Source organism: Drosophila obscura, unplaced genomic scaffold, assembly GCF_018151105.1.
Source record: "Drosophila obscura isolate BZ-5 IFL unplaced genomic scaffold, ASM1815110v1 contig_200, whole genome shotgun sequence".
In the NCBI taxonomy this organism is placed as follows: domain Eukaryota; kingdom Metazoa; phylum Arthropoda; class Insecta; order Diptera; family Drosophilidae; genus Drosophila; species Drosophila obscura.
Window position 1 is genome coordinate 987,100 of NW_024542791.1, and position 23,343 is coordinate 1,010,442.

Genomic DNA, 23,343 nt, shown 5'->3' on the forward strand with positions numbered 1-23,343 from the left:
CCCTGGCCATCTCTAAGCTTAAGTTTTTTGCCATTTATATGTAAGAGACAGCCAACTAAAGGTAAACTCTCAAAAATATGTAGTGCAAGCAAATTTGAGCGGCAACCGCAGCTTGTGGCAATCAGTTACCTGGAGACGTGGCATGTGGATGAAACTGCAAATGCTAGCCCATATTTGGCCATCATTTGAGTTGCCTCCAAGGTGCTGGCTGGCAACCGACACCCCGATGCAGAAGGATTTATACACAAATCTGTCTTTCAATTCAAATATGTACATCAGGTATGCATATACATATGTACATACATACATACTTGCATATGCACATAGATGAAGTTTGTAAATGCATTGGATTTTTACAATATTTAATACACTCAAAAAAAAGGAATGGTTGTCTTTAATCCTAAATAAGTTGACTCGAAGTAAATAAACCAAAAATAAATAAATATATGAAAACTTAATAATAAAAATTAAATTTTAATTTTAAATTAAATTATATATATTAAAATAATTAAAACTAAAATTTATTAAATTAATTAGTAAAATCAAAAATTGAAAAAAAAATCTTAAAATATTCACATTAAAATTAAATAATTGAATAATCATTTTTAATAATTTCTGGGACTAATTCCTTATATAAAAGTATTTAAGTAAAAACCAAAAAAAATAATATAACTAATTTATATGGTGATCCTAAAATCACTAACAGCTATAAATTAATCCCCAATCAATGAACTTTCGAAAGTAGACCACTTAAACCATTAAATTATTTAAACTTTTAAAATTATGTTTTATTTTTTTCTTTAATTAAATTATTATTTAAATTATTTAAACTTTTAAAAAATTATATTTTATTTTTGGTTTAATTTGACAAAAATAAATCGAGAAGCGATCTGCAACCTTTCTTTTCAGAAACAACAAAGTCAAAGAATATCTGGCAATGATTATTGGAAATATTCGATTGCACATTTCTGCTAGTGTGCCTCCAGAAAATCAGTTACAGTGAAGTGCCACGTTGCTTTTCTGCCCCTCACAGAACAATTGCTTGGGTTCCTTTCCTGTTGGTTTTCCCTGTAAAACTCTGACCTGCACTCAGGAACAGCAGCAAAGAAAAACAAAGAACTTCCCAAGTAGAGAAGGAAGAAGCGAGATGACAGGCGAACAAAAAAAATCTGAGCACCGAGCACCAGCAACAAGCCAACAAATTTAAAATGTGAAAACTTTGAAAGTAGTTGAAAGTTGGCAGCAAGCGGAACGAACCGCAGCCGCCAGAGACAGAGACAGCGACATAGATGGGGCTGGAGATGGGGCTGGAGTGGGGCTGCAGATGGGTGGCAGGAGGTAGACGTAGTCGTCTGCGGCGGTCTCCGCTGGCACGCTACGGGACTTGTCTTTGTCTACCCCTCAGGAGCAGTATAGTGGGATCCAGATCCAGCAGCGAGCAGGGAGCAGCGAGCAGGGTGCAGGTGCACACTGGGGCGCAGAGATACAGATACGGGCGCATGGAGGACTCAATGATTTGATGTAGCTGAAAATTTGCCGCTGAGATTTTCTTTGTGGTTTCGACTTCTTTTGATATAACATTTTCCAACATTGTGCACACACTCAAGGGCCCAACGCAGCAGCAGGCCGAAGGAGTAAGGCATTTCGACCAACCTGCCCCTGCCCCTGCCCCTGCCGCTAGCCAAACCCATACCCAATCCCGTGCTGTCATTTGCCAATTCAACTAAAACTTCAAAGAGCTGGCTGCCTGCCTGCCAATGCAGCCATCCCCCGCCGCCCGAAACGCCATTTTGGTTGAGCTCTACCCACGCCCACAACAGCCAGCGAGGAACTGGAAGTGGAGCACTGAGGGTTATGAAATATGACGAAATATGAACTGATATTCCACCCTCGAAGCTGGGCCCTGCTTTTGCGCAATCGCGCTTGAGAACCGCCCCCCCCCATACGTGCACGAGTACGTGGCCCGGGGCTGACCACAGACCACTTGGATGGCATGCCAATCAAGCTCTTGGATTGGGCTGGGCTGGGCTGGGTAAATATTATCACTACAATGCCGCAGAACAATGTGGAGACTAGTATGTGGAGGTCAGGCAGCCAGACAGACAGGCAGCCAGACAGACAGACAGCCATCCAGAGGTCATCAATCAAACGGCACTCTCCGGCTAAACCAATCATCCGGCCATCCAATCACCCAATCGCTCAGGCGTATCACAAAAACAACAACAATTTTCCAATTAAGCGACCAAAAATTTGAGCATATGATGATTATTGACGATAAGAGTCCCCGTGCACACACACACACACGTACACGAGGAATCCAGCCGGACTCTCAGCACTCAGAACTCCAGGACTTTTGGGCTAGCAAAATGTGCAAATAAATCGCACAATTGCTGTCTGGGGTGTGTGTGTGTGTGTGTGTGTCCTGTCCGGCCACACACCCGGGAATGGGTCGACCCGGACACCGTCCCGGAACATCGCTGCTATCTGCGAAAAGCATCGAAACTAAAAGTTATCTGCGGCCAAGGCAAACCAAAACAAAGAAACTTTCATTTCCAATTTTCTTGATGTATTAAATTATTTACGCCCTCTTGAGCAGAGGCTGTTGTGTGCGTGCCACTCATACCTACCGTACATGTGTGGCTACAAAGACGTAGTCCTGCACATTCATTTATGTATCTCATATATGTGGCTAAATATTTATCCACACGTGCGTACGTACAATTATGTACAATATATAGTATGTATGTACATATATATAGACTGATATGACACGACAGTTGGAGTGGTGGATGGATGCAATTTAGGGAAATTATTATATAATTATTCAAGTAACAAATCAAAGGGGAACTTCAAGTGCAGTGAAAAATAAACTAAATATCCTTTTGGACTGAGATCTTAATGTTAACTGACTTATACAGGGCTATGCTGATAAAAATAGTTGAAAATAATATTAATTTATTAAATAAAAAATATAAAATATGCCAGAAGTGTTTGGCGAATAGTTTTAATCAACCGATTTAGCCCACGGGCTCACATTCCACTGCCTATCAGTTTTCACAGGAGTAGCACCCATCTCGGGTTTTTCGACTCAATTCCAACTGAAATTATCAAAGAGTTTGCAATATTAAACTGCTTTTAGCCGTGCAGCCGTTTTGTTTCCCTCTACACAAATTACTGAGATACTTTCGCCGAAACTTCAGAGACAAATAGTTCTTCGGATGCAGAGTGCAACAAGCGGCATAATGCTGCACTCGTTTTGATGTGGATACGAGCCATAAATGGCAGACATCCCAGCTAGATGCAAGGAAAGTGTCTCCACAAAACACTTTTCACTGTGATCCCACTGTCGCCAGCTGATGGGTGGTGTGGTGCGCAGGCTACGGCATGGGTTGGGGTGGGTGTGGGGTATTGGGTGGCGTTGATTTTCACAGTGGCTGCGCAAGCGGCGAGCGAAAAGAAAATTTCTTAGCTGTATCCAAACTCAGTTTCACCCACTGGGCCACTGAGCCAAATGTGCAGCGATCACCTGACGGCATCGACATGAAATTCCACAGCCAAGGCACCATCCCCAGCCACAGCCACCAGTCACCGTCTCCCGCATGGTAGATGCAATTTATGATAACCAATTTGCGCGGCAACATCCATTCTCACACGAGCACAGCACAGCACAGCAGAGCAGAGCTCTGTTGGACACCATCCAGGCCCACGTCCAAAGGGGGCACCAACCAGCAGCAACCAGCAGCAACCAGCAGTAGGAGCAGCAGTGGCAGAGTCGTCTTGCTCTTAATTACTTTGCGGCACGCATCATAAAGATGCATTAGTTATTCAGAGCGGTTGCTGCCTCCCCGGGGCCTGTGCACATAACACTCGCTGCCAAAAGATCCGCTCAGCATTCAGCATTCAGCCAATAATAACCGTTTGGGCTCATTCAAACTCCATTCATTCTCTTTTTGGTGAATTAAATGCAAAAGGTCTACGAATACTGCAATGCATTGGGCTGGGGTTGTTCCACTGTTCTACTGATCGCCTTTCGAAAAGCAAACGATACTAGCTCGAGAGTTCCAGCTAGTTTCAGCTCCAACGACTGGACTTTAATGGAATATATTGGAGTTCCTCTTGATTAGCAGCCATACTTTTAAGCATAGAAATTTTATAATTAATTGGAACAGATAAGGCAGCGCCTGCAAACAGACCTTGAGACTTTTATTGTGCGTTTTTCAGAGGCTCCTTCGACTCATTGGAGTCACAAAGTGTATGGTAATAAGAGGCATAAGCTATAAAAACATTAAATCCCTTCTCCATCCTTCACTTCAATGACATAGAGAGACACAGAGATACCCTAATTGAATGCATTGCCCATGAATAAGTAATCATACCCCGCCTGTGGGAGAGAGCTGAATGCCAGATACATACAATATCTACTCGTACCATATAGAAATCGAAAAGTACACACTTTCTGGTGGGCAGCCGCGTCGATCGCGCGAGATCTGAACATGAATGGGCATCCATCCGTGGGTGAGTAACGAAAACATGTCAGCGGCAGTGGAGATGATTAGACCCAAAAAGACTCGGCCCAGTCGAACGCATAACAAAATATGGATAATGTTAATTGCTCCCAGCCGCTGCAGCAGCAGTAGCAGTAGATCTGGTGGCAGGTCCAAGCTAGATTTGTCTGCAACCCATTGGGGCACGCCAATTCTTTCCGTTTGAGTGCGCCGCCGCCGCCGCCGTCGACGACTTTGGCATGGTCGCAATTTATAAAAGCATCGCCGGCCCAGCGATTTCGCTGCAGTAGCATCCCACGATAGCTGGCGACTGGCAGCACTCCGTTGATAAGCAGCGTTCCACAGGATTAGTATCTGGATACGGCAACCCCAACACACACACACACACACACACACACATCATGAAGCGGTTCGAGTGGCTGCTAATCCTAGCCTGCATTGCGTCCTCCTCGGCGGCTGCTACGCAACGCCGACGACGCCACAGCGTTGTGGAGGCAGCTGCCACACCCAGCACCAGCGATTGGAGCATGGGACTTGGTTTCGGACCGGAGATGAGTCTGGTGCGGCGCTTGTATGACGATTGCCAGGACAAGAACGACTTCATTGGCTGCCTCAAGCAGAAGGCGCTGCACGCACTGGCGCGCGCCCTCGACCGGGACTCCATTAAGATCATGGACGGGCTGGTGCTGGAGAAGCAGAACCAGACCGAGACTGAGAGCGTCCTGGGGTCCCTCACGGATGCACGGCAGTTTGGCAGCCTCTCGCCCATAGACCGTGCCCTGCTAGCCAAGGCCGACAAGCTGCTGCGCACCCACACGCTGAAGCTGGACATGGACATGGGCATGGGCATGGAGTCGGGCGTGTCGGGCGTGTCGGTGGGACGCGGCGAGCATGGGCACAAGAAAAAGAAACAAAAGGAGGGTGGCCACATCAAGTACGTGATTGCCGCCTTGCTAACGGCCATGGGCATTGCCGGTCCACTGGGTCTCAAGGCACTGGCGGCGATCGCCGGCAAGGCACTGGTAATCAGCAAGGTGGCCCTGACCATAGCCGGCATCATCGCCCTCAAGAAGCTATTCTCGCACGATCACAGCGAAGAGACGAGCTTCCAGGTGCATGCAGGCGAGCACAATAGGTGAGTCGGCGTCATCGATTTTATGTTGGAGAGGGTCCCGGTCCGAGCATCTCTCTGCTTACAGGCGCAACACCTACGTGATTCGGCCCGTGTCCAAGACGAGTCCCAGCATGGGTGTGACTGCAGCCGGTGGCAGCTCTTCGGTGGATCCATATCGCTACTACTACGAGTCCCAGATGCAGTAACGAGTACCCGCGCGCACGCGCATGTATGTTTGGAGAAATCTTCGCTCTTGGCCGCGAAGTCCTGAGGCAGCTAAACTACCAAAGAACCGTACACAACAGCGCCTGGCGCAAAGAGCCTGAGCGCAGCAGGCCCTAACCTTATCGTAGATTTTAAGTTGTAGGTTAATCTATTTTACAGTTGGAGCAGCCACGTGCCCGCAGCGAAGGAACCCAGTCGGGCCCCTCTAGAGAGCCCTGACCGATTGATCGTAAATAATAAACAAACAAATATTGAGTTGTACCATACGAAAAGTGAAGTTTCAGCCGAGTAAACCGGTATGGCTTCGAACATTTTGAATACTTTCCCCAACAGATACAGCCTAAAACTACTTGGGACTCACACATTGGTGCCGGCTAAAAGCTACGAGAACTACGAGAAGTCCAGATGACCAGTTGAACAATCAGAGGAGTGATCTTCCATTGGCAAGATCTGTGTGCCCATGATTCTGTTCTTTGATGTTTAGAGACTATCAAGAACAATCCACCAGCTAAGCGGCCTGTCCCCATAGCTCTGTTCTTTGCAGATTATATGTAGGTACATTTTAGTAGTATTTATTCATTGGGAAACGTATTGGCTTGAGTATCACAATGAAAATAGTTAGTAACTTTTCGCTCCAAGCGCTAAGGAATGTGAATCAATTGAAGCACTGAGTTGTGGCACTGAGTTATAGGAATATATATCAATCGGAATCATCCGAGATAACGTAGCTGGGGCCTTTGGTAGCAGCTCGAACGCTGCTTAGTAGCGTCTGCTGCCTGGCCGATGAGCGCTGTTCGGGGTATGGAAAATGAACATTTTAATAGAGTAAATTCCAATCTTCTTTTGAGTACAAAAATGTAGCCTCACCGTATTATTCATAGACACATCCAGCTGGGGCTTGGCTCGTGTGGCAGCACTTGTGGCAGCAGCACCACGACCACGAGCAGCGCCGCGACCCCGTGATGCACGTCCGCGCCCACTGGTTGTGGCCGTGGATGTGTTGGCCTCATCTTTCGCTGCAAAAACGGAGCTCTCATCCTTGGTTTTGACGCCTCGAGCATCGAGCATTTTGAGCAGATCCTCGTGCTTGTAGCGTTCTCTGAAGTTCTCGAGCTCTTTACCGATATCCTCGTCGTTGGGCATTGTTTCCATCAAATGCTCCAGTGCCTTTTCCTTATAGAATCTGATGGGAAGATGAGCATTTAGACAAGGACAGACAGGCAGTTCATCGATCGATAATTTCCCACTAACTTGACAATATTTTCGGCCGCATTGGTGTCCCGACGCTCCACCAGGCGATAAGTCATCTCTGACAGCGCCTTCGAGTGGAGTAGCTTCAATGGTTTCTTTTTCTCCTCGAAATAGCGTTCCACCAACTCCTCTACACGAGTCGCGTTCTCCGCTTCCTGGAGGGCAAGATAATGTTTATTTTAGAGTTCAAAATGAAGTTAATTGGACCTACCAGCGCGCGCCTCATAGCCTCCTTATCCAGGGTGACACTTTCACCCTTGGTGCGCATCACCAGCTTGGTGAACTGCACCACATCCTGTACGTTTGCGACGCGCGTGCTGAACATCTGACTAAAGCGAATCGTGTTGAACATGCACGACTCATCGGTGTAGAGCAGCCGCAAGCGTATCAAGGGCAGATTTGGCTGCTTTGGGTGACCCGTCAGCTGGGCCTTGGCCTTCTCAATCATCGACTCCACGCGCTCGCGTGCAAATTTGTAGACCTTTGTCGAAGCATCGCCCTCGTTGAGGCCCAACTCTTCGGCCTTGTCGGGCAGTACAACTGAATCGAATACAAATGGACGCACCGACTGCAAGGGGAGCTCCTTTAGCTTGAACTTGCTTTTGTAGATCTCCAGCAGACCGACGTGCTTCTTCTTGGCCTCGCCCTCCGACAGGGAGGTGGGCACCGATGAGCCCGGCTGGGACACATAGAAGCCCCTCTTCGCATTCGCCTCTGGCTCAATGCGGCAGTCGTGCTCGTGCCCCCAGATGACCAAGTGCAGGAAGTCCGGCAGAAAATCCTCTGGCAAATAGTTCTTGGGTCCCCGATCTGCGCGATTCTGATGCACGACCATCAGGTTGAACCAATCCTCTTGCGCGGCATCGCCATTGCCGCTATTGCCGGGAGCCTCGATTTTCACCTTGAAGTCCTTGAAGAGACGCACCAGGCGATTGTCATGGATGTGGCTCAGGCCATACAACGCCATATGGGTCTCGCCCTTGCGTATTAGAATCGGGTTGATCTCGAGCTTGGTGAGGTCGGTCCACCGGCCAAAGTAGTTCACCAGACCGGATGAGCTCAGCAGATCCAGCGAACTGAGTCGCCCAAAGCCGCTCGGATCATCGTGATTGCCGTGAATGGAGAAGACTGGAAAGGAAATATTCAGATTGGGATCCTCGAAGTTCGCCGAATTGTTGATGGCATTGTAGAAGGACTGTGACTGGTCGCTGATTATGTCCAGCGCCACCGGCTTATTCCCGAATGTATAGCGACGCAGTAGTTCGATGCACCTGTGGGAGCCCCAAACTACTTTAACTTGTTCCTCGTCCGTGTGGGAGATATACTCACTTGTGCAGGGCATTCTGACTGGGCACAGCGTCGTGGAACAAGTCTCCACCCAGCAGTATCATGTCCACATCCTCAACCAAAGCCAATTCCAGAATCTCCTCGAAGGCGGTGAAACTGTCCTCGCCGCGTACAGCATCCTTTTCGCAGTATCCCAAGTGGTTGTCGGTGGCCACCATAATGCGGATGACATTATCGGCATTCTGTTCTGTGGCGCTGCTGTCTGGCATGTCTATATTTTAAGCGCGTTCTGTTTTAAAATGTTTTAATGTTTTAAAACTGAGACGCGAATTTCGCCATACGCAATATCGATATGAAGTATCGATAACACTATTGTTTGGGCGGTAAAATCTATCACAAGCGCGCCAACGCTTCTCTATGAAATTTGTTCAATATTTAAATATTTAATAGCTTGTTTTAATATATCGTAGTTTTTGTGAGTTTAAACACCTGGGAAAATAATTAAGCAAACCATTTACATATAATTTCGATGGATGCATATATATATATATTTACCAAAAATGAGACAAAGATGAAAATTGTTGATTTGAAAATGATTTTAGAGTATAAATAGCTTGTAAATCATTAAAAGATTCTAAAAACACAATCTTTGACCCCGCACATCCCTCTGTAACTAAAAATGTGCATGTTAATTGATACATAATTATGTATTATGTAGAATACATATGTACATGCATATATTTAATAATTTGTATAAATCTTCCCACGTTTGATCGTAAATCTTTGTAAATATTCTATTGCTAAATTGTCTATGAAAGATCATTGTGTGCCCTGTATGCCAGAGTAGTGTAATGGCAATTTTACATTATTGCTCTTTGATGAATGATTGCGCCGCCAATCCCGATCACAGCCCTTTGGTCGCTTTAGTTCAGGTAGTCCCAAGTGGTCAGTCCAGATATGGCAAGATAACTTGATGTATTACGGCTCTGTTGGTGTGCCAGCTCAAATGATGAACATGGGGTTTAATTATGATTAAAAGTTTTCCGGCCTCCTGGAGCGTCCTTATGCCGATTGAGTCGTCAGTGAAGATCTTTCGCTTGTTGAACGGAATCACGTCCATATCCTCGTCGTAGTAGCCAAAGTGGCTGGAAGATGGAATGTTAAAGAGATTCAGAATGTATCTGGTTGGCTTACCTGGACTGCCAGGGCGTTATCACATCGTCATTGGGGCCGCCGATCATGACCAGCTTGCTGAGACGCACCATGCCCATCTTAAAGGAGGTGGAATTGGAGCTTTGCTTCTCGTTGTTGATCAGCGGCAGAAATTCGCTGTACTTCATGTACAGTGACTGTTTATGCGGGTCGTTCCAGTAGCCGCCCACCGATGTGTGCTGCCCCACCGTCGAGTAGAATAGCTCAAAGGCGGTCTTTGCCGCCAGATCCGGAAATATCAGATGCAGAAAGCTGGCTGGAAAGTGTATCATTGAGGGAAATAACATTTAGCTTTAATTTCAATGGAAACTCACTTCCGTATTGACCCGCTTGTGGCGATGAAAGGGATATGAAGGTTTTTACATTGTGATCGGGCAGACTTTGTATGGCCGCGCGGGCCAAGATGCCGCCTTGGGAGTAGCCTGTAATGTATACATGGATCGATTGAGTAACCCTCTCCTGAATTGCAGTTCAACCGAACCCACCCAACACATTGATTCCTTCCGGGTGCTGTTTCCCAACATCGCTCAAGTAATCCCGAATCTGATCGACCTGGCGCCAGGCGTTTTCCAGACTGTACCAGCCGCTGAATTTGTCGCAGTTGTAGACAATTGTGCCCGGATGCAGCTGGAAATTAAAGATAATGCATTCTATTACGTTGTTTGCTTCGACTTTGAACTTGTCATTGAGTTTAAACAATAACAAAAGGGGGGGAAGTCAAATTACGAACCTCTTCGATTTCCCGCACCAAAAAGTCCATGGAATCCGCACCAGAAAGGATACCATGGAGTATGACCAGCGGCCTATATGCCAGTGAACCAGCAAAGCAAGCGGACAATGCCAGCAGAAGTCTTAGCCTCATATTTCCTTAATAATATAATTCGATTCCCTTTGTTTTGTTGTTTAGAGGTATCAAACCATCGAGGGCACTATCGATGGTTTTGAGACTATCATGATAGTATCGAGCTACAGTCGTTGCGCTTTTAATATGTTTGGATTGTCTGCTATAAGATACGAAGACACATTTGTAAACAAATCATCGACAGGTGGCATCTAATTTTTACAATGGACAAGTTCCAAAAAAATGTTTCAATGGTTTTTTAATAATTATTAGAGCTATCACGATAGTATCGATTGTTTTATCAAAACATTCAATATTTCTCTTTGATATTTCTCGATTTTGATATTCCGTTTAATATTACTAGCTAGCTGGGACTCTCAGCCCTAAACAAATAATTTTATCCAATTCCTCAATGAATTTTGTTTAGGATTGGTTAGTTTTTAGAAGTCCTTTTTATTGGATTATTTACATATTAAGGTTAAAACAAAAACAACATAAAACTAATGTGTCATCGTTTTGTGGCGCTACAAATTTTGTATCTATTATGGGATGCTGATATCGATAAGCTACTTGTATACCGATATACCATGAACGAACCTAACCCACTTAACCCCCTCTTTATTTACACAAGTGAACAACTGCAGTTAAAATTCGGAAAATAGTCCTTTTTGCACATCCTCCTTGTAGATCTTCTTTTTTACTAACAAAATATCGTTCACCTGAAATAAGCTAATATTCTTAAAGTTTCAGAATTTCCGTGGGAATATTGATTACCAAACCTCTTGGGACGACAATGGGCAAAGGCTATTTTCTGTTGGTCGGAAATGCGCAAGGAATAGGTAGGGAAAAGGACATCGATAGGGTTAATGGTCAGCGGGAATTTTAAATTTAAATTAAAGTATTTTATAAAAGCGAAGAGCCATAATTGTGTAGTTCCCAATATGGTTCAAAATTAATTAAATTATAATTTGTATTTTTGTTTTTTACTCATTCATAATACTTTAGTTAGCTACCTGCCTGAGCTTCATTCGGCCTTAAAACTATTTTCAATATTCGATTCTATCATTGGAGTTTGACCATTTGTATACGATTAAACGAATATATTTTATGGAATTTTAATTAATATAATTAGTTACTAATTGTATCTGACTTTTCAAACTAAAGGAAACTGCTTCATACATAAAAGTTTTGTTTAAAAATATTGGATATTTCGTTTTTGCAACTATCTTTAAATTCTGAACCTGTTTTTACAAATGATAGCTGGAGGGGAGGACGGAAGATCCTGGAGGCTGTTGAATACTGTACTTTCTATCAACCCCTGTTAGAGGTGCTCGAGTTTCCTTTCTTTCAATAGATTCCCCCCGATTGCCCTTAAATGAACCCACAACTTAAAATAATGCTCGTTTATTTCACTCATCATCTCTTATACAATCGCTATGTACTTTGCACTATTGTGTCTTGCATTTTGTGTTTAAATCTAGGTGCAGCATTTCTCGTTTCAGTATTTAATATCTACGCCTTGCTTCGGTCCAAATCAAAGCCCAAACCAAACAGGAGATGGGGGAATTGGCAGCGGCAACTGCTCAACTTTCTTACACACTGTTGCTGTCAAATCTGTCTGTACACAATTCAGTTTGAAGGATTTTCTCAAGGGTTTGGAAACAAATGGTGGTTTCAAGGTATATCAAATATGACAACACTTAACATTTTAGGCTTACACTAAGGGGGTGAGGAGGGGTGTGGGCGGTAGGTCGTACCGTTTGTTAAAGAGTTTCTTTCGATCTAGATTTGTTGCGATTCGGGTATCCATCCATTCTGCCAGCTGCTTCGGTGACTTATCTAGTAATAGAAGTCCTCAACTTGTTCGGGGAACGTTCGCGGGTTGAGCCTTCACCCTGCAACCTCTTCACTGACAAAATCCAGCTTGACCACCTCCGCTGGCAGGCATTCCTCGACATCGACCTCGTTCTCCTGCACATTGATGCGGTTCAGTGTCATCGATACGTCCGGCCCGCACTTGAGACCCGTGCTCGCCGATGTGGAGGGGGTGGATGTTGTACTAACCACATCGTCGGCAATCGCCACCGTGCCCACCGGCACCGTGCTCGGCGACAATACTGTGGTGACCGACGGCAGGATTATCTGCGTGGACGCGGACGTCGCCACCGAATGAATCGGATGCGAATGCGTCTGGGGCTGTTGCTGGTGCACCGTCGCTGCCGTCGTCGACGTGGGCTGCTGTATAATGATATTCTCCGTGATTGTCGGCGTGTTGGCTGCCGCTGCTGCTGCCGCGGCCGCCGCCTGTGCAGCCGCCTTCTGCTGTTGCATTTGCTGGAACTGCTTGATGGTCACCGTCGTCGTTGTTGTCTGCGGCAGCTGCTGCTGATGGTGCTGTAGGAGGATCTGCTTGGGCTGTGTCACCAGTTGCACATGCTGAATGTTAGCAACCATATTCGAGTTCTGCGGCTGATGTTGATGGTGTTGCTGCTGCTGCTGCTGCTGTTGCTGCTGTAGGGGCAGTTGCTGTACAGTCTGTGTCTTAAATACTTGAGGCTGGGGCTGGAGTTGCTGGGGCGCTGTCGGCAGCTGCTGCTGGATGACCGGCAGCTGGGGGACTGTTTGAATGACGTGCTGCACCTGTTGGACAGGCACTTGCTTCGCAGGTATGCCGGCGTCCTCGAAGGCCTTCTTCTTCAGGGCTTGCCGTATCTGGGACCTGCAAGATGTGTGGCAAAATGGGGTGCTGTTAGTGATGCTGGTGACCCCGGAAACGTCATGTTCCCTCGCTATGAGCACTTACACTGTACGGTTCTTAATGCTAAGACTGATTTTGCTAAGGTCGTCCGAGAAGCGCATAATCGACGAGTGCAACATGTCGATTTCCTCGTCCGTCCATTTACTGGGCGCCACATAGCGAGGGAACATGCAAAAACACCTTGATTAGCGCCTGGCGATCGAACACAGCCTCGGAACCGGCTTTACTTTACACTTACCCGGACGGGGATTCGGCATTTGGATGCAGTTGCATGGTGAGGTCGCCCAATCTGCTGAAAGCTTGTCCGGCGGCCGTGAAAATCTCCCCAACCTGCGGATAAAAATGCCGTTTCACTTGGTGCAACAGGGGGGGCAGCCGCGGGGCAATCGCAAACGCTTCTGCGGGCAGCTGCTTTGCAAATTCAAAACATACGCGCCCTCCGCCCCTTTAATGGAACAACAAATTTCCCACTCGAAGGAGGGAGACGGAGACGAATGACACTTGAGGCACCGTGCCGCCACTTTCCCGCACAAATCAAATGCCGCCCAGGGCTTCGGAATTGGTGTTTCGCGCGGGGCCGGACGATATGACTTCGTTGCACCTACCTTTGTTGCCGAGTTCATGGCTGATTCAGTCAAATTAGCTAATTTTTTGCTATAATTTTCTGTTTTGCTTTAGCGTAAGCGTGTGCTGCCTTTTCCAACACTAGTGGATGCCATTTGCAACACTCCAGCCAGCCAGATTCGATAACATATCGCCATATCACCCACTTAATGCCAGGGCTACAGCACGAGAGTATTTTTGCCTCGTTTATGCGAGGACACACTTCACGAATAAATTAGTTTTAGCATATATTACTAAATAACAAACGATATAAATAAACATAAAACAAGAATAACTTAAAATAAAAATAAAACATAAATGAACTGAGTCCCTCCCCTGTATAGTCAGCGTCACTGCCTACCATTTGCAGGCTCTTTAACCCACTTTTACTTATCATTACAATATACCCGTCGACGCTCATCGTGAATGCATCTCCGTTGAATCTTCCGCGATTCGGACGTATTGCTAGCAGATTTCTGCAGAAGAAAGGAGGCTTAGCATATAGGATCTAATATATACATTTAATTTGGGGTCTAATACTTACACCGCGATCTTTAGGAGCGTTGGAAACTTTTCTCCCTTTCGTTGTATGCTTCTCCCCAATTTCGTTCACTGCCTCGCTCGCAAGTTCCATGTCCGTGCGATAGCCACTCGTATTTTGTTTCTAAGCAAAACAAACAAAATCTAATCGTTAATTTCAAGAAGATGAAATCTGCACATTCGCTTACTATTTTTGTGCGAAGACTTTCAACTTCTTTGTTTAGATTTTGAATGACTTCTTCTAGCACCAACTTTTGCTGGGACAGAGCATTTTTGAAGGTCTCGCTAGCTGCATCCTTTTCCATCAGACGTTTAACCGAGTGGCGACTCTCATTAAGTTCCTGGCGCATTTCAAGGCATTTCTGATAGGTGTTTTTGTGGATTTCATCCTGCTTGAGCAAAGCGTTGCGTAGAGCACTGTTTTCTGCTTTTATGGACTTCAATTGAGACTTTAACTGGGAATTAAGTTCTTCCTTAGCGATCACAATGCCGTTAAGGTGCTCTTTAAAGCCCTGCTTCTCTGTCTTAAAGGTTTCCTCGTTGGTTTTCTGAAAATATATATTGATCAAGTGGGGTAAAGATAAACGTAATGTGTTTTTCGCTTACTAGGGTTGCTCGCAGAGTTTGATTTAATTTAAAAAGATCCGTATTCCATGAACAAACCTGCTCAAATTCCTTTTTTAAATTTAAAAAATTTTTATTTTCTGCCTGCAGAGCACTGCACTCGTTACGCAGAACATCACACTCCTTCACACTCTTAACGAGCTGGTTGGACATGCAGTCAAACTCCCACTGCATGTCCGTCCAGCTCGTCTTCAGCTCCGACAGCTCTACCTTGAGCGCATCATTGTGCGCCTCGAACTGTTCCGCAAGTGCCTTTTGGTTGGCAGCCTCCAAAAGTATTCGCTGCGTCTCCTCACCGCGCTCCCTCAACTTTAAAATCTCGGCCTGCAGTGTCGTGCTGTCGGCCTCCAGCTGCAGGCCGTGCTCTTCGGAAGCTTTCGATGTTCGTCCCAAGTCCTCGTACTCCTGCTGCAGCTTTTCGTACTTACGTTGGACTGCATTGTAGTCTGCTGCCATGCTTTTTATGAGCTTCAGTTGGCTCTGCCAGATCTGCTCCATACCGTCGTACTTTCCCTGCAGTCGGGCATTGTCGTCCTGAGCAGTGAATAGTTGAAGGTTGAGGCGTTTGCAGTCCTCCGTCTTCTCAGACACCTCGCACATGGCCAGGCTATAAGCCAACTGAACGTCTTCCAGCTTGGTTCGTGTCTCAGCAATGTCCACTCGCAGCTGATCGCACTCACGCTGGGCTCTCTCCGCGCACTTGGATTCGCCATTGGCTACGAGGCGCTCAAGCTCCAGACACTTGTGGCAGATTCTCTCGCAGCTTGACTCCAGCTCGGGGCAAATGAAGCGCATCTGCTCCTGCCTGCTGTTGCGCAGAACATCGCGGGACAGTTCGTCGAGAGTTTTGCGCAGATTGTCTTTGGCCAAGTCCTTCTGTGACAAGGCCGAAAGCATCTCCATCTGGTTATGGTCGGCAAACTTCTCCTGCAGAGCTTTGCAGCTGGAATTTCAAAATTTGTAAATTGAATTCGAATACTCGAATATAAAGCAAATTGGCTGGCAATGGCTATGTTCAGAGACATAAAACAAATACTAATGTTTATGTTTCCCCCCGGGGCTGCATTTCGGCCAGCTCCAGCCGACGACTCTTGCTGCTGTCTGCAACTGGGGGGAAACTTTGCGATGGTCGGGGGACACCCTATAAATAGAAGCAGCCGATCGTGGCCTGCATTCAGGTTGGTTGGAGTTGTCTCTCTCTCTCTGCCTCTCTCGCCGCGCCACTATATACATACATACATACCTAATGGTAATGAGCCAATCTTTGTACATGTGGGCGTTACATCACTGTCGAACACGCCGTGGAGCAGCAGCAGTAACAGCGGGCAGTAGGTGCAACGACGTCACCGATCACCAGAATCAAACGCAATAAGCGTTGGAGCAGACGGTGGAGCGCTGGACTGTGATCTGCTGTGTGGTGGCGGCCGCAATGAGCTTGGGGCCAGGCAGCATTTTGGAATATCAAATTATGAAGAGTTTGGGAATTATCAAGTTTGCTTTATCGCGCTACTGCTCGTCGGCGATCGATCGACAGTGCCGTCATCAGTTCGAGCCGAAACTATGCGCGAAACGGGCTCGAATCAGCAAATGAAATGGCCAGCACCATGGAGAGGGTCGTCGCGTCTTCTTCTTGCCCCTTTTTGTTTGTTTTTATTCTCAAGTCTCTTTTCGGCCGAAATTCGCGCTGAGAGTGCAAAGCAAATGAAAGCAAAAGAGAGAAGGAGAGGGAGCATCGGCGATCGATTGTTGATTTTTGTCGATAACGCTGAGCGTTGGCGCGCTGTGGGGAGGTTTTTTAATCGGTGTTTGAATTGGCGGAAAGGTATATAAAGGTATATATAACAGAATATATTGTGAGCTTCTTAAACTTTATATGCATAAATGTATGTACATATATGCTGAACCTTGGAAGTTTATTTATTTTATGTTATTTTATTTAATCCTAACAAATTATACTCTAGGCTTACTCTAGGTTTCCAGCTGGAGCTATGTCAGTGCAGATTGGAACCGCTACATAGGATCATAATCCCATGTTAACTACCATAATTTTAGCTGAAACTTTATAAAAAAAAGAAAGCAAACTACGTGAGGATGATTTAGGAAGGGGTGGGGTTGGTGATAAAAATCCACCCTTAAATGCACAGACCTATCAGCACTGTTTTCAGGGAAATATTGCTCAACACTACTCCCCGACAAACACCGAGAAAGTTGTTCAAATCTGCCAAAGAATGCCATGAAATTTGTTTCGTACTTGTGCTAAATAGAATTCTGCAATCTGTCTGAATTTGTCTTCGGCTCTTTTTAAGTGCAAACGTTTGAGTAAGTAAGTGTTTAGCCCAAAACATGTTAATTCGTATGCCCAACAACCCATAGAATTCAAGAATTTAAGCACAAAAGAACAGACTTAAAACAGACAAAATGGAACAAGAAAATGCAGACAAGAAAATCCTTAAGAAAAAAGTCATCCCATGGGTCTGCCAGGAAATGTGTGTGCTGTGTATGCTGCCAAAGCGCGAGCCAATGTTCGTGCCCTGCGGCCACTCGTTCTGCTGTAAATGTGCCACTCAGATGATTCTCCTCAATAGTACGGAATCGAATCCCCACTGTCCATTATGCCCGCTGATATATCCCGAGACGATTTAAAATATTATGGATGCAGGATTTTCAGGGGGAATGTAATAAAGGGATAAGCTGATGAAATTTCTAATGGCTTTGCGACAATAAATGTTATTTCATGTTCAGAATATTTTCAGTATGCCTGCCAGTGCTATATGTGCTACAAATCTTTATTGAAGATAAGCCCCATCCCGAAATGTTAATGAAAATTGATCCCCAAAAATGTACAAAATACACACAATACTGCACATTGCGATTCCATAATTTGGGGGTTCTGCTTACGAAGAAGTTTTCCGCCTTGGTCAGACGCTCCTTGAACTTCTAAATATCCATGAATATCCTGCCACTGCATCGTCGTGGCATCGGAGCACACCTCATTGACCTGCGGCTCATATTTGGCGTATTTTCATGGCCTGCATGGCTAACTTTAGCGTGTATTGAGTCTGCAGCATATTGCAGGGATTGATGGTGCAAATTATGCCCGTGTATGGGCCAGTATAAACGAGTATATAGTCATATATGTATGCATAGGGTGTAGCCAAAGATTTTATAATGCAATAATTGGAGAGCACACAGAGAGTACAGAGAGAGAGAGAGTGGGTGTGAGAGTATGCGGCGCTAACAAATAGATTGTACAGGTTACTTGATCTGATTGAGTACCGTGGTATAAATGTAGAGCCGAGGCCCTTTTCGATCGAAAATGAGATAAGATAACCATATACAGATAGAGACTAGGCAAGAAAGAGAGTATAGGTATAAGCTTAAGGGGCAGTTTTTCGTGCTTGCATCAGTCTCTGCAGTTGCATTCCGGAGAACGTTGCCGTGCTAGAGAGACGTGTAAAATATCTGCATACTTGATATATGTAAAACTGTTCCTTGAAGTGCAATTATAAAGTATTCGTTGCATTAATATAACATACACTTGGTGCCATATTAACTAAAAAATTATAATTCTAAATTATAATATAATAAATAATATTAAAAGAAAACTAATCGCTCATGTCCATGAGTCACTCACTCACTCACTAATCGCTCATGTCCATAAGTCACTCACAAGATAAGCAAAATATTTTCCAGCGAAACAAAAAGTTAAATCAAAATACCAATAACCGACTTCATAAAGAAAACATTTCGCAATTGTGCCAGATCAATTAAAAAATCAAAGATTAAATTAAAATGAGTCAAGTGAGCATTTTTAACTTGCCACCCGATTGCTTCTTTGAAATATTTAAGTACATACAAAAAAACTGCGAGGACGAAAGACCATCTGAACCCGAGGAAATCAAGTATGCCGATCTCATTAACTTTGCCGCATGTTGCGAGCCGTGTGCCGCGTTGCTCTGTGACTGGAATATAACACTATATATCAGTCTTCAGAAGTATTTAACCTTCAGGATCGACAACATTCACATCGACTTTGAAGAGGTGTATACCCGGTTGAAGAATGCGTCAGCAAAGTACAAGGAAACCTATTGGAGCTCCCTCAGCCAGGCCATCAGGGACGCACCCGCAACCTACGTCACTTTGTTTTACGCTCCCGAATCATTCCACAGTGATCACATGGAAGCATTTCGCACCGTGATAGATCAACTCCAAAACAAGACAAATCTGGAAGAGTTACACATTGATGTGCGGGGTGAGAGCATTATATGTCTAGGTCTAGGGGCATACGTATTTAACATGGAACATTTGTTTATTTCAGGCTACACCCTAGAGGGTCTGGGAGCACTTAGAAGCCTCGAGGAACTCCGATTGAATGTGCGGATGGATATTGATGATTTGATTGAAATGTGCCGATTGAACAAAAACTTGCGCATTCTGGAATACATGAATAATGAAACGGGTGGAAAGAGGCTGGCCGCGATCGTCCCTCATTGCGAACATTTGAAACATCTCGCCTTCGCAATGAGACCCGACTGCGATGCAAGCGAATACAGGCCTTTGGCTAAGATTCCCAGACTGCAATACTTACAAATCAAAGGAGTGCACGAGAAGGGCACTCTTCAGCCCCTGCTGGAGGGATTCGCCTGCAAAGACCTCTACACATTGTCCATAGTCGATGCAACATTGGACCACAATGAAACGCAGGCAATGGCCCAGATAGAAACATTAACTCAAGTGGAGTGTGGATTTGACGATCCCCAGAGTATTGGGCTCTTGTCCCAACTGACCGAACTCAAACAGTTGAAGATACTGTCCAAACATGACTTTGGAGCACTATCGGAGCCAGTTTGGTGGATTTTAGTGGAGTCAAAAGGGAAAACGAGCATTGAGCTAGAAAATTGTTCATTATCATACAGTCAAAGTGGAGCACTTCATCTTTATACAACAGAGAATAATGCGAATGCCTCCGACTACAGTCCACTTTTGACTCCGGTTCTCAATGGATTCAGGAACGTACCCACATTGACGGACTTGTCGTTGGAAAATATCACGGCAGAGGAATTCGCAGCAGTATCTGAAATCGCATCCCTGAAGAGATTGGAGTGTGGATTTGCCGAAACACAAAACGCTGAGCTCCTCGCGCAGCTACCCGTGCTCGAGGAATTGACTATTAAATCTGTGCCATCATCTCCAGGATCCCTCCAGGGCCTCCTGGCTGCTCTGGCTTCGAGGGAGTCGCAGACACTACAAAAGTTGTGTTTGAAAAGAAAGATCGATGCCGTGGAGGCAAACGAACTGTCCCGCCTGACATCCTTGCGAACTTTGGCATGTCAGTTCGCTGATCCTCTGGACATTCAGCTTCTGTCTCAACTCCCCGAACTCAAAAAGCTGAACCTGAATGCCATGGACAGACTAGACCAGATATTGCCTTTGGTCCTTATAGTTATAAAGTCCTGCAAAAAGTTGGCTGACATTCACATCCAGTGTAAGCCAAACCACTCCGATCATGTGGACATGAAATCGTCTGAAATCCTCGTCGAAATGTTGGAGGCCTTCCAAGATAAATTTAATATACGGTTCAACGACAGCTTTTTCGGCATATTCGGGAATCGTGAAAAAAATAAATTGTTCGTTAACATGCTTTTATTTAGACAAAATAAACTCGCGATAGAATCCTTAGCCCGCGTTCAATCTGTAAACCATATGGAACTAAAATTCCACGTAGTTGGGGAACCGAGGGCTCTCTTTGCCGCCCTAGCGATGAGAACTAATTCCAATCTACAGAGTCTGTGCACTCCGTTCTGTCCGCTCGACTTTAGTGAGACTACGGAATTGGCCAAGATTACTTCGTTGACAAAATTTAAAGGCCCCATCTCCGATATACGAAGTCTCCAACACTTACTCCATTTAAGCAATTTCGAAGTTTGGAATGAATTAGAATTGAATGGACAGGTTCGCAGGTTTGTAAACAAATCATAGGTCGATCGCAAAAGTTTAAACTGTTTTTCTATCCATCCATCCATCCCCTAGAAACATCACGTTCGATAAGTCCACCGGGAAATTGAATATTATTAACAAAACGGCTAATGAATTACAAGACGACATTGGACTGAATCCCCTTGCTAGCCTGCAGAATTTGCGGCACGTTACTATTTCTGGAGTCTACAAAGTGGGCTCCATGTGCGATTTCTTGGGCCAGCTGGCCACCTGTCAAGGGAAGACTCTGCAGACCCTGGAGATATTTCCGAACGGAGAACTGAATTATGCAGAGCTGAGGGAAGTGATTAAAATGAAGTCTCTCCAAACACTGATCTGCGGGTTATCCCATGTTAAGGACGTGGAAATAGAACAGCTGGAACAACTTCCCCATCTAGCAGTGCTCATTGTTGTTTCCCATCGAACGGGCTCTTTAGGGAGCCTACTTCGGACTCTTGCCGCCAGGAAGTGCCCCACACTAACACATCTGACTGTAAAGGGCGAAAGTCTCACCCCCCAAGAGGTGACCGACGCATCTGCTATTAGTTCCTTGGAGCGACTCGACTGCGGGTTCTGCAGCACAGAGGGTCTCGATGTATTGTCACAGCGTTCCTGCATCGAGCATCTGGTCATGAAAACTAGGAACGGTGAAGCCTCTCTGGTAGATCTGCTCACTGCTGTTGCAGCTTCTGGCGAATCAAAGATTCAGAATCTAACCATCGATGGTCCGGCAGTCGGTCAGGAATTAGCTACCGTTTTAAGCCTTGTTCTTCGAATTCCGAGACTGAAGTCCTTGAAGCTCCGAATCAAAGATACCCAGGGCATTGAGCGATTGTCAGAGTTTTTGCATTTAGAAGAGTTGACCATCTCATATACCCGCAAAAAGGGTTCTTTATCAGGTCTCTTCCGGGCACTTTCACTGAATGATGCAACCAAATTAAAGACTTTGGCTATTAAGCGCAATTGTATCGACCTTGAAGGGGCTCGCCACCTCGTGCAGGTTGATTCAATCACAAGCCTAAGGTGTGCCTTCAAAAATAAAGAAATCTTTGCCCTCTTGGCTAAAATGACCAATCTCGAGACTTTGGAAATCGCTTCGGAACAGAAATTAATATATATTTCTGGGCACCTGCTTGACATCTTCCGAGGATGTCGAAAGCTTAAGACTATTAATATGCGAAATACATTCTGGTACCTCCGCCAAGGCTTCCTGAAAAATGTACTGGACATACTGAAATCCGTGAGAGATCCCACAACTCAAGGTCCATTGGAGATACGGACTTCCCAGTCATCTGTTCAATTAAAAAAAATGGTAAGCGAAGCTTATATCCCGTAGGATATAATTTGTATAAATTTGTGCTTTCGTACTTTCAGATGACTTCCATCGATAAAACGTATTTAATTGTGAACAATCTGAGCGACGAAGAGAGCGAGGAAGATAGCGAGGAAGAGAGCGAGGAAGAGAGCGAGGAAGAAAGCGAGGAAGAGACCGAGGAAAAGAGCGAGGAATAAAGCGAGAAAGATAGCGAGGAAGAGAGCGAGAAAGATAGCGAGGAAGAGAGCGAGAAATGGATGGATATGGTGTAGCTGAATGCTTCGCTTTGGCTTTGGCGATTCGACAACCACAGAGGGAAACTTTTTGATTGTCCGACGCTAAAGTAAAAATATTATTGCACTCTCGCGGACGCCCCATCCCTTTCAACGGTCGTATAGTGGGTCAAAAACACAACCAGGTCTGCGCACATCACCCATAGTTTATGCCTCAAATCGCGAGTCTGGTTGCCGGAAAATTTGCTAAATTTCCAAAACGATTGACCAGAAGAAAGACTCAATTTTACACCTCCAAAAATAAATGGATTTGTGTGGATTTCAATGGGAACTTGCGCAGTTATACGGTGCAGGGCCTTTATTAATTTCATTGGAAATTGAAAGCTTCAATATAAAATTAACCTAAGATTGGGATCGAGATATAACGGCTGGTGTTGTTGTGAAAAGATAGATCGCGGAGAGATCCACCTCCCCGCATTAACCAAAATATGAATTCGTCACTTTTTGCGAGCAGCGAAACCAAAAGACAAATACAGAAATAGATTGTATAGGTTACAACAATCTTAAGATTACATATGTGAATACTTATACATATACCAAAATGAGTAACGGGTATAAAAGTAGAGGCGCGTCCCATGTCGATCGAAAGTGAGATAAGATAACCATAAAGATAGAGACAATCTTTCCAGGAAAATAAAGGGAGTATAAAAAGCTTCCATAGGCTTAAAGGACAGCTTTTCGTGCTTGCAGCAGACACTGTAGCTGCATTCCGGAGAACGTTGACGTGCTAGAGAGACGTGTAAATTATCCGTACAGTTTATATATGTAAGACTGTTCCTTAAAGTGCAATTATAAAGTA

The 23,343-nt window shown here is 45.1% G+C and overlaps 6 protein-coding genes and 1 long non-coding RNA gene across 8 annotated transcripts; 3 read left to right on the forward strand and 4 right to left on the reverse strand.

The window, feature by feature from the left end:
* Positions 1-4,906: 4,906 nt before the first annotated feature.
* On the forward strand, positions 4,907-5,980 carry LOC111076094. The gene is made up of 2 exons (XM_022369719.2): positions 4,907-5,640; positions 5,705-5,980. The coding sequence occupies exons 1-2, from the start codon at positions 4,907-4,909 to the stop codon at positions 5,823-5,825; spliced, it is 855 nt and encodes a 284-aa protein (XP_022225411.2). The 3' UTR covers positions 5,826-5,980.
* A 420-nt stretch (positions 5,981-6,400) lies between these two features.
* On the reverse strand, positions 6,401-8,733 carry LOC111076085 (double-strand break repair protein MRE11). The gene is made up of 5 exons (XM_022369708.2): positions 8,425-8,733; positions 7,307-8,366; positions 7,096-7,250; positions 6,712-7,027; positions 6,401-6,634 (listed from the first exon to the last, which is right to left on the reverse strand). Exons 1-5 carry the CDS (start codon positions 8,649-8,651, stop codon positions 6,545-6,547), a joined length of 1,848 nt encoding a protein of 615 aa, XP_022225400.2. The 5' UTR covers positions 8,652-8,733; the 3' UTR covers positions 6,401-6,544.
* A 363-nt stretch (positions 8,734-9,096) lies between these two features.
* Positions 9,097-10,515, reverse strand: LOC111076086 (lysosomal thioesterase PPT2 homolog). Its single transcript, XM_022369709.2, has 5 exons — positions 10,325-10,515; positions 10,080-10,221; positions 9,909-10,016; positions 9,577-9,850; positions 9,097-9,527 (listed from the first exon to the last, which is right to left on the reverse strand). Exons 1-5 carry the CDS (start codon positions 10,454-10,456, stop codon positions 9,329-9,331), a joined length of 855 nt encoding a protein of 284 aa, XP_022225401.1. The 5' UTR covers positions 10,457-10,515; the 3' UTR covers positions 9,097-9,328.
* A 1,323-nt stretch (positions 10,516-11,838) lies between these two features.
* On the reverse strand, positions 11,839-13,972 carry LOC111076090 (alpha-protein kinase 1). 2 transcript variants are annotated; one of them, XM_022369713.2, is made up of 4 exons: positions 13,799-13,972; positions 13,432-13,523; positions 13,239-13,337; positions 11,839-13,154 (listed from the first exon to the last, which is right to left on the reverse strand). In XM_022369713.2, exons 1-4 carry the CDS (start codon positions 13,814-13,816, stop codon positions 12,326-12,328), a joined length of 1,038 nt encoding a protein of 345 aa, XP_022225405.2. In that variant the 5' UTR covers positions 13,817-13,972; the 3' UTR covers positions 11,839-12,325. The 2 variants fall into 2 exon arrangements, with proteins under 2 accessions (XP_022225405.2, XP_022225406.2); XM_022369714.2 differs by lacking the exon at positions 13,239-13,337.
* Positions 13,973-14,086: 114 nt separating this feature from the next.
* On the reverse strand, positions 14,087-16,605 carry LOC111076089 (myosin-9-like). Its single transcript, XM_022369712.2, has 5 exons — positions 16,204-16,605; positions 14,943-15,903; positions 14,525-14,884; positions 14,341-14,460; positions 14,087-14,272 (listed from the first exon to the last, which is right to left on the reverse strand). The coding sequence occupies exons 1-5, from the start codon at positions 16,230-16,232 to the stop codon at positions 14,183-14,185; spliced, it is 1,560 nt and encodes a 519-aa protein (XP_022225404.2). The 5' UTR covers positions 16,233-16,605; the 3' UTR covers positions 14,087-14,182.
* A 493-nt stretch (positions 16,606-17,098) lies between these two features.
* On the forward strand, positions 17,099-17,773 carry LOC111076092. The gene is made up of 2 exons (XR_002607988.2): positions 17,099-17,279; positions 17,334-17,773. It is a non-coding gene; the product is annotated as an uncharacterized LOC111076092 (long non-coding RNA).
* Positions 17,774-18,553: 780 nt separating this feature from the next.
* On the forward strand, positions 18,554-23,310 carry LOC111076088. The gene is made up of 4 exons (XM_041593812.1): positions 18,554-19,212; positions 19,279-20,920; positions 20,991-22,248; positions 22,311-23,310. Exons 1-4 carry the CDS (start codon positions 18,753-18,755, stop codon positions 22,446-22,448), a joined length of 3,498 nt encoding a protein of 1,165 aa, XP_041449746.1. The 5' UTR covers positions 18,554-18,752; the 3' UTR covers positions 22,449-23,310.
* The last annotated feature ends 33 nt before the right edge of the window (positions 23,311-23,343 follow it).

What these genes read in the sequence shown, in the direction of transcription:
- LOC111076094 (XM_022369719.2), top strand. Translation starts at nt 4,907, where the DNA reads ATGAAGCGGTTCGAGTGGCTGCTAATCCTAGCCTGCATTGCGTCCTCC. An exon ending in CATGCAGGCGAGCACAATAG is followed by an intron (nt 5,641 to 5,704) that starts GTGAGTCGGCGT and finishes CTCTGCTTACAG; the next exon opens with GCGCAACACCTACGTGATTC.
- LOC111076085 (XM_022369708.2), bottom strand. Translation starts at nt 8,651, where the DNA reads ATGCCAGACAGCAGCGCCACAGAACAGAATGCCGATAATGTCATCCGC. An exon ending in AGTCAGAATGCCCTGCACAA is followed by an intron (nt 8,367 to 8,424) that starts GTGAGTATATCT and finishes GGGCTCCCACAG; the next exon opens with GTGCATCGAACTACTGCGTC. An exon ending in ATGTGTCTATGAATAATACG is followed by an intron (nt 6,635 to 6,711) that starts GTGAGGCTACAT and finishes TACCCCGAACAG; the next exon opens with CGCTCATCGGCCAGGCAGCA.
- LOC111076086 (XM_022369709.2), bottom strand. Translation starts at nt 10,456, where the DNA reads ATGAGGCTAAGACTTCTGCTGGCATTGTCCGCTTGCTTTGCTGGTTCA. An exon ending in TGGTGCGGGAAATCGAAGAG is followed by an intron (nt 10,222 to 10,324) that starts GTTCGTAATTTG and finishes TTTAATTTCCAG; the next exon opens with CTGCATCCGGGCACAATTGT. An exon ending in ATAACGCCCTGGCAGTCCAG is followed by an intron (nt 9,528 to 9,576) that starts GTAAGCCAACCA and finishes TCCATCTTCCAG; the next exon opens with CCACTTTGGCTACTACGACG.
- LOC111076090 (XM_022369713.2), bottom strand. An exon ending in AATGCCGAATCCCCGTCCGG is followed by an intron (nt 13,338 to 13,431) that starts GTAAGTGTAAAG and finishes TGTGGCGCCCAG; the next exon opens with TAAATGGACGGACGAGGAAA. An exon ending in AGCATTAAGAACCGTACAGT is followed by an intron (nt 13,155 to 13,238) that starts GTAAGTGCTCAT and finishes CACATCTTGCAG; the next exon opens with GTCCCAGATACGGCAAGCCC.
- LOC111076089 (XM_022369712.2), bottom strand. Translation starts at nt 16,232, where the DNA reads ATGTACAAAGATTGGCTCATTACCATTAG. An exon ending in GATTGGCTCATTACCATTAG is followed by an intron (nt 15,904 to 16,203) that starts GTATGTATGTAT and finishes TTGAAATTCCAG; the next exon opens with CTGCAAAGCTCTGCAGGAGA. An exon ending in ACGCTCCTAAAGATCGCGGT is followed by an intron (nt 14,273 to 14,340) that starts GTAAGTATTAGA and finishes TTTCTTCTGCAG; the next exon opens with AAATCTGCTAGCAATACGTC.
- LOC111076088 (XM_041593812.1), top strand. Translation starts at nt 18,753, where the DNA reads ATGAGTCAAGTGAGCATTTTTAACTTGCCACCCGATTGCTTCTTTGAA. An exon ending in GTTACACATTGATGTGCGGG is followed by an intron (nt 19,213 to 19,278) that starts GTGAGAGCATTA and finishes TGTTTATTTCAG; the next exon opens with GCTACACCCTAGAGGGTCTG. An exon ending in CTGTTCAATTAAAAAAAATG is followed by an intron (nt 22,249 to 22,310) that starts GTAAGCGAAGCT and finishes TCGTACTTTCAG; the next exon opens with ATGACTTCCATCGATAAAAC.